Source organism: Podarcis raffonei, chromosome 10 (genome assembly GCF_027172205.1).
Source record: "Podarcis raffonei isolate rPodRaf1 chromosome 10, rPodRaf1.pri, whole genome shotgun sequence".
Classification (NCBI taxonomy): Eukaryota; Metazoa; Chordata; class Lepidosauria; order Squamata; family Lacertidae; genus Podarcis; species Podarcis raffonei.
This window is the reverse complement of record NC_070611.1, coordinates 65401680-65415700: the sequence shown is the minus strand read 5'-3', so window position 1 is coordinate 65415700 and position 14021 is coordinate 65401680. Positions and strand designations below refer to the sequence as shown.

At 48.1% G+C, this 14021-nt stretch overlaps 1 protein-coding gene across 5 annotated transcripts in view; it reads left to right on the top strand.

Annotated features, from left to right (window-relative positions):
- KRAS (KRAS proto-oncogene, GTPase) overlaps positions 1-14021 on the top strand; it is a 41936-nt gene that overhangs the window by 8819 nt on the left and 19096 nt on the right. For all 5 annotated transcript variants that reach the window (XM_053406987.1, XM_053406986.1, XM_053406985.1 and 2 more), the window contains exon 2: positions 3128-3249. In XM_053406987.1, the coding sequence (XP_053262962.1) occupies positions 3128-3249 (122 nt within the window). The remainder of the gene's footprint in view (positions 1-3127; positions 3250-14021) is intronic.

The window sequence follows — 14021 nt, the reverse complement described above, 5'->3', positions numbered from 1 at the left end:
CCATTCCAAAATAAAATAAATGTCAATGGGATTTGGGGTTGGGGAGAGAGAAGGTTGCTCACTGTCCCCCTCCCTTAAATCTTCTGATTCAGAAAGTCCTTGACTTTATCTCCTGAGGAGGGGGAATCTGACGCCAGGGTACATTCATGGCAGCCGCTTGGTACCTCCCCCCCCAAAAGGGATGCGAGAGCTCATAATCACGTAATATTTGAATGTGCCGATTTGTATATACAGGTTTGGATTTAGGCATCATTTAAATGCCATGCAAAACATCTTGCCATAGTGTGGAAGGCTGTGTCTGCTGTCTAGATGTCCACAGTTGCTGGGCAGTGCCCCATTTCTCACTCCTCCAAGCAGTGCGTACCTTCAGATAAGAGGACTGTCCTCTGTAAAGGAGGACACATGGCTGCCCTTACTTCACTGCAGTCTCCCACAGTAATGACTTTCCTATTATTATTATTATTATTATTATTATTATTATTATTATTATTTATTTAGTTAGTTGCTGTATCTTGCCCAGGGCAACTAAAAGCGACTTACAACCAAACAGCCAAACAGATTTGTCATGATGTGAAGTGATTTGACTGATGACATGAATACCAACAGGATTGGGGGTGGGGGAGAGAGAAGGTTGCTGCTCTCTCCTTCCCTTGGCAATTGTTGGCTCAGTAATTTTTGGACACTAAATGTATTCATGGAATTATAAAGGTAAAGGGACCCCTGACAGTTCAGTAATGAACGACTCTGGGGTTGCGGTGCTCATCTCGCTTTACAGGCCGAGGGAGCCGGCATTTGTCCACTCCGCAGACAGTTTTTCCGGGTCATGTGGACAGCATGACTAAGCCGCTTCTGGCGCAACGTAACACTGACACCAGAGCAGCGCATGGAAACGCCGTTTACCTTCCCGCTGGAGCGGTACCTATTTTGGTGTGCTTTTGAACTGCTAGGTTGGCAGGAGCAGGGACCGAGCAATGGGAGCTCACCCCGTCTTGGGGATTCGAACTGCCATCTTTCCAATCGGCAAGCCCAGGAGGCTCATTGGTTTAGACCACAGTGTCTCCTGCGTCCCTTATGGAATTTTAGGGATGGTGATTTAACTTCTCCTGAACAGGTCTGGAAAAATACTTGAAGGTGGTCAGTTATATACTTGGAATCTTAAAGTAATTTTTCCTTGTGCACTGAACTTGAATTCCTGCTAGCCATTCTTTTTGGATGTGTTTGAAGCACAACTCTCGCATTGTCTGATCTGCTGTGGCATTGTTGCCCCAACATGCTCATTGGCGTAGTGAGATGACCAAAACTTGAGTATTTGTGTCACTTGCCTGTTGCCTTTGGAGGTCATCTGAATGAATGGCGGCAATTTGGCCAAAGCTATACAGTGCCACCTGCCAGTTACTTTGATCTCCCACTACTGAGACGGTTGAATTTTCAGTTGTACATGCCATTTTCATTGAGATCGAGTGTGGCAGGATGGCAAACACTCTTTTGAACGCTGCTGGTCATACAGTGGTACCTTGGGCTATGTACTTAATTCGTTCCGGAGGTCCATTCTTAACCTGAAACTGTTCTTAACCTGAAGCACCACTTTAGCTAATGGGGCCTCCCACTACTGCCGCGCCGCCAGAGCACAATTTCTGTTCTCATCCTGAAGCAAAGTTCTTAACCCAAGGTACTATTTCTGGGTTAGAGGAGTCTGTAACCTGAAGCGTATGTAACCTGAGGTACCACTGTATGTACAGAATGTGCCATGTATGTGCATGCTCTGAATATTTGAATTTTGCATTGTGAATCTCATGCTTTACTGGCTGAGCTAAATGAATGATAGTCGAGTTTAGTGAGCCCTTTGGTCTGGAATTCTGTTCCGTATTTATTTACTCTACGTGAGACATAGCTTAGCTGTTTATAGTAAAAAGAACAGCAAAGAGCCTCGTGGCTCCCTGAAGACTAACAAATATGGGACAGCTGCATATTCCTGCATTGCCGAAGGGTTGGACTAGAGGATCCTCAGGGTCCCTTCAAACTCTTATCATTCTATGATTCTATTAAATGCGACCCAATCTTTCTTGGATTGCGGGAGGAGCAGGTTGTCCCATGTGTCGCAGACCACCAGTCGCCTTCTGCTGAGCCATGTCTGCGGTGTGGCAGGACTGAGGGAGCGGCAGAGTCAGGCCTTTGCAGCTGCATTGGTGTGAGTGCCAGACACGTTTTCATGGTGTGCTGGCGCAACCCGGACCTTGCTGCCGCTTCGACCCTTCTGGCAGGTGAAGGAGGCCATTGCTGTGGCTTCACCCCACTAGGTGAACCACTCTTGCGTTCAGATACATGAGACTGGGAGCAGGATGGTGTGTATGAGGGTATCGGAAATACTTGAAATGCAAAAAGTCCAGTCAGAGACCAGCTTAGCTGTACAATACGGCTGGACGATATGTTGATAAATCGTCCAAAACTGGTTTCAAGTCCATATTGTAATATCAGTTTCATAATTTTTGACCTGGCAATATATCGTGAATCATGGTGTGTGTGTTTGTGTGCTTTGCAAAAATCACGATGCAGGGAAAACCGTGAAGCTGGCCAATGCCTTATTTCAGACTTGGTGATATATCAGTATATCACAATGTTTAGCTGGTGATATATTGTGATGTTGAAAACCAGATATTGCCCATCCCTACTGTACAACCCTAAAAGCAAAATAATTGCAATGGCCGATTAAACAAGGTGACGAAAGAAACATCCCAGCATTGGTGGTGTAAGGAGTGCAATCAAAAATCCACAATCTCGATTCAAGACCCAGCTGACATAATTCATAACTGCCTGATGAATTGCAGTTCAGCCCCCTGGTGTTTCCTTTTGAAGTTACTTTGTTCTAGGGTGGTTAAATGCAAGGTTGGTTGGAGAGTGTCCTAGTGTACCGAGATGCCCTCCTGGTTTCTGGAATATTGCCATTTCCAACGTTGGATTTGGAAAACGAAGCCATGCAAAGCTTTGCTTATTTGACGGCAGTGTCCATTTCTTGTGGTTTCTGTGTCTTTGGAACTGCGAATAAAGGCAACGAGAAGAGTTACCTGTAGCCAAAGGGCCTCTGGTGTTCCATTGAATAAAACTGATATTTCTGCTTCATCTTCAACAGGCCTACAGAAGATGACGGAATACAAGCTGGTCGTTGTTGGAGCTGGTGGCGTGGGCAAGAGTGCGCTGACGATACAGCTGATTCAGAACCATTTCGTAGATGAATACGACCCTACAATAGAGGTAAATGATTTCCTAATAAGTGAATAAGAGATCGCAAGGCAATGCAGAAATCTTGTTTTCTTCTTTTCCATCTTGGCTGGGCTCTCCTAGGATTCATTTAGCTCTTATTCATGTTCATAATGATAACAGAGATAAAGGATTAACCTTTTTTTTTAACCTTTAATCGTCTATTAATTCTTCACGACTCTCTGTCAAAGATGGATTGTCGATGTTCCTCTAGGCATGGAGCTGTGCTGTGTTCATGCTATTCACAGACTTGGGCCCATTCATTTCAATGACTCTGCTCTTGGTATAACTTAGTTCCCTAACCACCCATGGACTGTGGGAGTCATCTGGCAAAAGCCACTGGAGGAGGTGGATTTTCTCACTGGCTGACTTGCAGGGGACAAAAATGGTTTAACCCAGCAGCCTTCTTCCTTGAGTTGTGGAATTTCCCAAAACAGCTTCCGTGAGCAATGGGAGTGCTCCCAGCAAATATAGGGTGGAAGATTAAGAGACGGGTCCCCAAATGCATGTTAAAAGCGTGTTCCTGGATCTGGAATGCATGCCTGATGTAGAGCACTGGTCTTCAGCAGGTGGGTGGGGACCCAGTACTGGGGCATGTGGGGTCTAAGGTAAAGGTAAAGGGATTCCTGACCATTAGGTCCAGTCGTGGCCGACTCTGGGGTTGCGGCGCTCATCTCACTTTATTGGCCGAGGAAGCCGGCGTACAGCTTCCTGCATGACTAAGCCACTTCTGGTGAACCAGAGCAGCGCACGGAAACGCTGTTTACCTTTCTGCAAGAGCTGTACCTATTTATCTACTCACACTTTGACGTGCTTTCGAACTGCTAGGTGGGCAGGAGATGTGGGGTTCTAGTGTGGTGCAATGGGTCAGCGCGTCTGGTTGTTAACCAGAAGGTTGGCGGTTTGAGCCCAACCCCCAGAGACGGCTGTGTGCAGGATTCCTGCACTGAGAGGGGCTGGACCAGATTTCATTTGGGGTCCCTTCCAACTCTATAATTCTATGAGTATTGCTTGTTGGTTGGTTTGTAAGTTGCGTTGGGCTGCCCCGGGCGACATAAAACGACTGACAAATTTAATAAACAAATAACATACTGTATATACTCGAGTATAAGCCGATGTTTTCAGTACATTTTTTATGCTGAAAAAAGCCCCCCTCGGCTTATACTCAAGTGAGGCAGCGGGATGAGCGGCCCAGAAGGAGCCCTTTCTTGTCGCTGGTCCTGCTGCTGGCTGCCTCTCGCAAGGGCAGGCACAGGAGCTGCGGTTGGGAGAGTCACTGCGCTGTTCCTCTCCCAACTGCGGCTCCTATGCCTGCTCCTTCCTCCGCCGCTGCCGCCACCACCTGGTTTGTGGTGTGGTGAACCGACTTATACTTGAGTCAATAACTTTTCCCAGTTTTTTGTGCTAAAATTAGGTGCCTCAGCTTATATTCGGGTCGGCTTATACTTGAGTATATACGGTAATTAAAATGGCCGGGCCTGTGGTGGGTTGCAACAGCAGCACTACCACCATAGGCAAATATAGTTAAAAAACATTAAGAAAGGCATCTCCAAATGCAGGATTGAGTTAGAGGTGGGTCCCAGGTTTGAAACGGTTGAAGACTATGGATTTAGAAGATATAGCACGATTGTGGCTAGGTGCTGCCATGCCATGAAATGTGGCCTGTTTACGTATTTGCTACACCAGGGGAACACCCGGCCACTGATCCGTGTCGCAGATTTGCGACTGCTAATTGATATGCATAGATGCCCTTCGGCAAAGTAAGAGGGTGGTTGGCTGGGGTCTCGCACCCTGCTTGTGACCTTGGAAGCTCCTGGCTGGCCAAGATCGATGACAGCTTGCTGGACTAGGTAGACCTTAGTTCTGACCCAGCAAGGGGTGATCTTGACCTCCAATTCTTAAGGCCCCATTAACAGGGTTGAAAATGTGTTATCAACACCTGCTGAAACCCCAGAAAAAGGGGCGCATGTGGGAATCGGCAGGAATCCCGTAAGTCAGGGGATGGGGCGTTGGGCAAGGGACATTCTCATCGCCACCCGGAGATGCGTAGAACTGAAACTGGGACCTCCTTCTGCATGCAAAGCAGATGTTCTGCTGTTGCATCTCTGGCCTTGCCCAAAGTTTTCTTAATGCAGGGCTGCCATACGTCTGGGTTTCCCCCGATGCATCTGGGCATCGGGCTGCAAAATGGCGTCCGGGCGTCGTTGTTTTTCCCCCTGAATTGGCAAAAGGTCTGGGGAAACCCAAACATACGGCAAGTAGGGTGATTTTTAAAAAAATATAAATGCTTTAAAAATTCCCCCAAAGCCTAAACACTTAAATTAAACAATCCACAACCTAGTTAATGGGAGTTGCTAGCAATGTCAGTAGTTCAATCTTTGAGCAGGGAATGGAGGCATCTTGCCTCTATTGCACAGGAGTATTAAGGCACCGTAGGGCGAGAACCTCATATAATCAGAGAATTGTAGAGTTGGAAAGGACCCCAGGGGCCAATGCTAACAATGCCCTGTCATTTTGCCTCTTGCAGCCACGCTGCTGGCAGAGTTGTTCGCCTTTGTTTAATTCACATCCAGCCTCCTTTCAGAATAAGATTATTTCCAAGGCATCCTACAACGCAGGCAATAAAAACAAATTCAAAAGACTTGGCATGAAAGAATTTCAAAACAGAGCAGCTGGCAGAGAGGCAAATAAGACTTAATTGTTTCTTTAAAAAAAGTCTGGCAGAACAAAAAAAATCAGTTTTAATAGCATGTCTGAAGACAACATGAGAGGTATCTTTTGAATTGTGAAAATACATTGTCAGGCGATTATGTATTTTAACGTGTTATTAACTGAAAGAACAGGCATTGTCTGCGCTTTTAAATTAGCAGAGGGCAGACGGTGGAAGAATAAGTGAATATGGCAAGAACCTTCAAGTAAAGATGTAAAAGAGGTGATCCTTGGTTATGAGCGCTGGGGTTTTGCAAGGTCATCTGTCGTTATCTGTGAAGTGCTGCTGCTTTCTGGTCCTCCTGTAGCCTTCAAACTGTCCAGGGAAGTCAGATAGGTTTTCAGGTTCCAAAGTCCTTCCAGACCTTTTGGGCTACAACTCCCATCAGCTCCTGCCAGCACTGCCCAAAAGATATGCAGGGCACCCATCTGGGAAAGGCTATGGCATTGTAATGTGGTAACCAAGGGATCGAGCGATGAACCAGGAAGTCCCGAGTTCAAGTCCTGCTGCTGATCCAAACTTGCTTGACAGCCCTTTCCAGGACAGCCTCTTCTAGGCTTGTCCTAGAAACGCAGGAGGATGAAATGGTAAAAATAACTAGTAGAAATAATGGTAGTTGGTCTGCTTGTTGTGGACCACTTTGAAACGAGTGCTTGCAGAGCTGGCAGATGAGCTGAAGAGCTTAGCTTCTTGGCAGGTGAAGACTGAGCAGGCAAGCCATTTTGCTCCTTGTATAGAAATCCAACACTGCTTTATAAGCAGCCATCTAGATAGAAAATGCAGATAATAATAATAATAATAATAATAATAATAATAATAATAATTTATTATTTATACCCCGCCCATCTGGCTGGGTTTCCCCAGCCACTCTGAGCAGCTTCCAACAAAGTATTAAAATACAGTAGTCTGTTAAACATTAAAAGCTTCCCTAAACAGGGCTGCCTTCAGATGTCGTCTAAAAGTCTGATAGTAGTTTTTCTCTTTGACATCTGGTGGGAGGGCGTTCCACAGGGCGGGTGCCACTACCGAGAAGGCCCTCTGCCTGGTTCCCTGTAACTTGGCTTCTTGCAGCGAGGGAACCACCAGGAGGCCCTCGGCTCTAGACCTCAGTGTCCGGGCAGAACGATGGAGGTGGAGACGCTCCTTCAGGTATACTGGACCTGTGTTGCTAGGCCAGGCGAGCCGCCTGCTATCCCACAGTAGCCAAATGGACGAACGCAGAAAGTTGCCTTATACCGATTCAGACCATTGGGCTACCTAGCCCAGTAATATCATAATAATAATTTTATTATTTGTACCCCGTTCATCTGACTGGGTTGCCCCAGCCACTCTGGGCGGCTTCCAACAAATATAAAAGCATAATAAAACATCAAACATTAGAGAGTTCCCTATACAGGGCTGCCTACAGATGTCTCCTACAAGTCATGTTTGTCTGTTGGACATCTGATGGAAGAGCGTTCGTTCCACAGGGAGGGTGCCACTACTGAGAAGGCCCTCTGCCCGGTTCCCTGTAGCTTCACAACTTGCTGTGAGGGAACCTCCAGAAGGCCCGCAGAGCTGGACCTCAGTGTCTGGGCTGAACAGCAGGGGTGGAGAGGCTCCTTCAGGTCATTTAGGGCTTTAAAGGTCAGCACCAATGCTATGATTTCTTTAAGCCATGTCCGCTACTTGCCTTCACAGTGTAGCCCCCACTGAGGCCCAGCAGGGCACTGATCCTGTATTACAAGGCCTCCTAATCAAATGCAAGCAAGTTTGCGTCGAGATAAACGAAGGACAAAGATGGGAACAAACGCGATCGGATAACTGGAGGTTTTTATCACCTTCCAAGCAGCCTTGAGCTGGAAGATTTCACACAATGGGCTCTTGATAGTTGAATGAGTCAATGACTTTTAAGCCATCCTCCTACCTCATTCGTCTTTGTCCCTTCAAGAGTTGCTTAGGGGAGGGCTGGTCTGCGTTCCTTCAGCAAAGTAAGCGGATTAAGGACCTGAGGTTTGAATTCAGATTGACACCCGACTTTCTCACAAAGGCGATGATGCCAATTTTCTTCCCGCTTCCTACATTATAATCGCACCTGAGAAGCTCAAGGTGACTTGTGTGGAACTGGTCCCATTTCATCCCCATAACAACCATGCGAGGCAGACTCTTTCTGGCCCCCGAGTCACCCACTTAACCCTGGGCCCCGTCTAACGCTTTGTTCCATTCCCTCTTGATGATCAGTTCCTGAGTGATCCTATATGCATGCTTAAATAGATAACCACAAGCGGTTAAAGAAACATATCCCTGGAATGGCGTTTCCTCTTCCGGAAGGGGCATCTAGAGGAAAAATTAAAGGAGTTACAAGTCAGTCTGAGGCCCAATACAGTGGTACCTCGGGTTACATACGCTTCAGGTTACAGACTCCCCTAACCCAGAAATAGTACCTCGGGTTAAGAACTTTGCTTCAGGATGAGAACAGAAATCATGCTCCGGCGGCATGGCAGCAGCAGGAGGCCCCATTAGCTAAAGTGGTGCTTCGGGTTAAGAACAGTTTCAGGTTAAGAACGGACCTCCGGAACGAATTAAGTACTTAACCCGAGGTACCACTGTAACAGGATTATTACTGGTGATACACTGTTAGGGATAATGAGTCAGAGAGTTGCTTTCATACAGAAGATTGGGTTCAAGCCCCACGTGGGGGAAAAGATTCGCGCATTGCAGAGGGTTGGACTAGATGATATAATAATAATAATAATAATAATAATAATAATAATAATAATAGTAATAAATTTATTATTTATACCCCGCCCATCTGGCTGGGTCTCCCCAGCCACCCTGGGCGGCTTCCAATAAAGTATTAAAATATTTTGACCCTAGGGATCCCTTCCAACTATATGACAAAAGCCTCCTGACCTGCGTAAGATGTTCTGCCGTGATTTTTCGCATGCAATCAACTCCCTTTTGGTGTAGATTCATAACAGGGTGAGAGAGGATAGAAGAAAAGCGAATGCCGAATTCTTTCTTCAGTGAGCTGACGGGCGTAAAAAAAGAAAGAAAAAAAGTGAAAGCTCTTGGAGACGGACGTCTCTTTATGTACCGTATTTTTCGCTCTACAGGACGCACTTTTCCCCCTCCAAAAATTAAGGGGAAATGTGTGTGCGTCCTATGGAGTGAATGCAGGCTCCTTGGCATCAGCGATAGCAACGCGAAGCCTCTGAAGCGCAGAGGGAGCGCTCCCTCCATGCTCCGGAGGCTTCGCGTTGCTTTCGCTGAAGCCTGGAGAGCATGAGGGGTCGGTGCGCACCACCCCTCTCGCTCTCCAGGCTTCAGGGATAGCCACCTGAAGCCTTCGGAGCGCAGCGCGAGTTCCCGCTGCGCTCCGCAGGCTTCGGGTTCCTTTTGCTGAAGCTGGGAGAGCAAGACTCTCCTGGCTTCAGCAGAGAGGGAGAGCTGCACAGCACCCCATCAGCCAAGCTGGAGGAGAAATGGAAGGGGCTCCATTTCTCCTGTCGCTTTGCTGAAGGGGCGCTGAGCAGAGAGGGGGAGCATTTCCCCCCCTTTTTCTCCCCCTCTAAAACAAGGTGCGTCCTATGGTCCGGTGCGTCCTATAGAGCGAAAAATACGGTACCACTGACCCTTTCACATAAGATGTGAGTGTGGCATGGGCCTAGTAATTTTTAAAAATACATATATTTATAACGACAGCTATACAGAAACAATAGCAGCAAGCAACAAAACCGGCAGGACGTGAAATCTGCATCCTAGCAGGACAGCTGAAATGAAAACCAGCAGCCCAAGTTCACAGAGTGCCCTCTGCTGGTCAAATGGCTCTCTTGCTTGACCCAAAGAGAAGCCCGCGGTTTTTCTCAAGCCTCTGGATGTGACTCACCCCCTTGGCTGGTGAACCCAACAGAAGTTTTTTCTTGGTTATCTGCAGGTTCCGCCTTTCTTATTAAACAGACCAACCCCAACGAGGGCACAGAGTAGTAGGAATTTATCCTATGCAAGTATCGAGGAACTGAGCGATAACAGCTCACGCAAGAGTGTGACCGAAAGTGCTGTGTGGGGGTGCAGAGTGCCACTTCCTTTGTTTGTGTGACCTCTGTGTGTGTGTTGCCTCTCCAGCCCCAGCTTCTGGGAGCCTCCCCAGTGATGCTGATGCTGGGCCTGGCGTCTCACCTGGGTGACCTGTGGGAGGTGTTGGGTTTCCCACCATTCTGGCTGGAACTGAGGTGGACTTGCGGGGCTAAAGGAAGCGAAGGGGTGGGGGAGACGTTGGGAAGGGCTGAGTTGTACCCATTTATCTTTGCGCTTTTTTGGGACTTGCATTACTTTTTAAAATAAATCAAACACTGCCTTGAGACGTAAAAACCACCTTTTATATACAGTGGTACCTCTGGTTGCGAACGGGATCCATTCCGGAGGCCCGTTCACAACATGAAAAGAGTGGTGCGTCTGTGCATGCGCGGGTTGTGATTTGCCGCTTCTGCACATGCGTGTGACATCATTTTGCGCTTCTGCGCATGCGCGAGCGGCAAAACCCAGAAGTAACCCTTTCCGGTACTGCGGGACGTAACCTGAAAGAACGTAACATGAAGCGGACATAACATGAGGTATGACTGTATATATAGTTTTTATTAAATTTTCTGTTTTACAATTTAAAATACTGTATTTTTCGCTCTATAGGATGCACCAGATGATAAGACGCACCTAGTTTGGGGGGAAGGAAACAAGAGGGGAAAAATTCTGAATCCCAGAAGCCAGAACAGCAAGAGGGATCTGGCTTCTGGGATAGCCTCTTGCTGTTCTGGCTTCTGGGACAGCCGCTGAAGCCTCTCCCGGGCAGCGGGATGAAGGCTCCCCCTGCCCAGAAGAGGCTGCGCGCAGGTAAGCTGCCCTCTGTCCCTTCCCCCCACTTCCTGCAAGAGCCGCGTGAAGCCTCCGTAGGGCAGTGGGGAGCCTTCGTCCCGCTGCCCTACGGAGGCTTCTCGGGGGCTATCCAAAAGCCAGAATAGCTTGAGGGAGCGCTGCGCAGCCTTCATCCCGCTGCCCTCCGGAGGCTTCACAGGCTCAGTGGCAGCCCCTGAACTGTGCAACTCCCTCCCTAAAAAGATGCATCTAGGGTGGCTCAGTTGGTTAGAGCATGGTGCTGAGAACGCCAAGGTTGCAGGTTCAATCCCCATATGGGACAGCTGCGTAGTCCTTCATTGCAGGGGGTTGGACTAGATGCCCCTCATGGTCTCAGCTCCGTGATTCTATGATTTTCGCTGTATGGCATTTGCCATATGCTGGAAAAATGTACCTCTTTACCATGGTGCTCCACAGCAAAGTATTTTGTTTCGTAGGGCCCGCCTCTGGCTGACTGGCTTTACCTGTTTTTATCGTTGCAACCGTTCTGTCGGTGTTGTTTGCACGTTGTTTCTTGTATTGTGCAATCGGCCCTGGGACCTTTATGGTAAGAAATCTCATAAGTAAGGCCTTCGGTTTTCCTGGATGCAGAGAGGTGTATGTAGAAATCCGCAAGGTTGTAGTGCGTGCTAGTCCTGCTCTGACCCGCTGATGTCAATGGGCGCTACTTATTCAGGGCCATTAATTTCAGTGGGTCTACTCTGAGTACTGAGCACAGTGCCATTCCGCCTGGGGCTGATAGGAGTCGTAATCTAAATTACCTGGAAGGCAACATATTGCCATGCTATGGTTATCTCCCGCTTGGACTACTGCAATGCGCTCTATGTGGGGATACCTTTGAAGGTGACTTGGAAACTAATCCAGAATGTGGCAGCTAGATTGGTGACTGGGAGCAGTCACCAGGACCATATAATACCCATCCGAAAGGATCTAGATTGGCTCCAAGTACAATTCAAAGTGTTGGTGCTGACTTTTAAAGCCCTAAAGGGAAGCTTTTAATGTTTAATAGACTATTGTATTTTAATATTTTGTTGGAAGCCGCCCAGAGTGGCTGGGGAAGCCCAGCCAGATGGGCGGGGTATAAATAATAAATCATTATAAATTAGTATTATACCTGGAGGAGAGTCTCCACGCCCCCCCCCCATCGTTCAGCCTGGACACTGAGGTCCAGTTCCAAGGGACCTCTGGTGGTCCTCTCTCTGCGATAAGTGAAGCTATGGGGAACCAGGCAGAGGGACTTTTCGGTGGTGGCACCCACCCTGTGGAATGCCCTACTGTCAGATGTCGAAAACTAACTATACAGTCATACCTCGGGTTACGGACACTTCAGGTTGCATTTTTCAGGTTACGGATGCGCTGAAACCCAGAAGGACCGGAACAGGTTACTTTCGGGTTTCGGTGGTCGCGCATGCGCAGAAGTGCTAAATCGCGCTTTGCACATGCACAGAAGTGTTGAATCGCAACCCGTGTGTGCGCAGACGCAGCGCTGCGGGTTGCGAACGTGCCTCCCGCACGGATTGCGTTCGCAACCCAGGCGTCCACTGTACAACGTTTGGAAGACACCTGAAGGCAGCCCAAATTTTTAATGTATGGTGTTTTGTTATGTTTTTGTATATGCTGGAATCCGCCCAGAGTGGTTGGGGCAACCTAGTCAGATGGGTGGGTACAAATAATAAGATGATATTATTATCATATTGAGGAAGGGTGAATTGGGCAAATTCAAGAAGAGCAGGGATCGGCCATGTTGGTCCATCCAACTCAGTGCTGGCAGTGGCCTTCCTGGATTTTGGGCAAGGAGCCTCTCCCAGCCCTAGCTGGAAATTCCGGAATGAACATGGGACCTTCTGCATGCAAAGCAGAATGGCCTGCCCTGAGCTCTGCTGCTTCTGTCTGTGGCTGCTTACCATGGAACATCCATGCTGAGAGGCCTGTGAATACTGGATAACCGGCATTGTTGTCATTTCCTGCTTGTACCCTGAGGCAACCAGCTCCACCTGGTACGCAGGCTGAGACCCTCCCTGTCCGCAGTCTGCCTCGCCAGTGTGGTGCATGCTCTAGTTATCTCCCGCTTGGACTACTGCAATGCGCTCTATGTGGGGCTACCTTTGAAGGTGACCAGGAAACTACAACTAATCCAGAATGCAGCAGCTAGACTGGTGACTGGGAATGGCCACCGAGACCACATAACACCGGTCCAGAAAGACCTACCCTGGCTCCCAGTACGTTTCCGGGCGCAATTCAAAGTGTTGGTGCTGACCTTTAAAGCCCTAAACGGCCTCGGTCCTGTATACCTGAAGGAGCGTCTCCACCCCCATCGTTCTGCCCGGACACTGAGATCCAGCGCCGAGGGCCTTCTGGAGGTTGCCTCATTGCGAGAAGTGAGGTTACAGGGAACCAGATAGAGGGCCTTCTCGGTAGTGGCGCCCACCCTGTGGAACACCCTCCCTTCAGATGTGAAGGAAATAAGCAGCTATCTTCTCTTTAAAAGACATCTGAAGGCAGCCCTGTTTAGGGAGGTTTTTAATATTTAATGCTGCATTGTTTTTAACACTCGATTGGGAGCTGCCCAGGGTGGCTGGGGAAACTTAGCCAGATGGGCGGGGTATAAATAATAAATTCTTATTCTTATTTTATTTAATTGTACCTGCCTTTCAGCTGCTGGAAACAGAATGCTAAAACTAGATGGGTCTTTGGTCTGATCCAGCCATGCTTTTTCTTGGTGCTTATGCTCCTTCAGCTCAGAACGAGGCCTGCTGTGTGTTTTTATTTCCCTGAGACGCGCTCCCAGGAGCTCTCACCCCGGCACTGATACCCTTTCTCCGCTCCTTCTGCCTGCAGTGGAAACGCTCTGAAAAAAAACGAGACTGGTCATGTCATACCCGTGAAATGCACAAGGAATTCTTGTAGGTGTGCCATGGGTGAAAGGACTCTGAGATCTTGGCATCTGCCGCTCTGATCCGTTTTGCTCCGTAACTTTTATATAATTGCCCCTCTGTTCTGGTTATGTAATCAAGATTGCATTCAGCACGGAGCAAGCAAGATAAAATAAAAATAAAATCTGCTTCTCACCCAAGCTCTTGTTGCAACCGTGGGAAGAGAGGTGGCTGGAATGTCAGGACGCTACTTCGTCCAAATACATTTTTTTCTGGAAAATTAAAGCGTGTGGAGG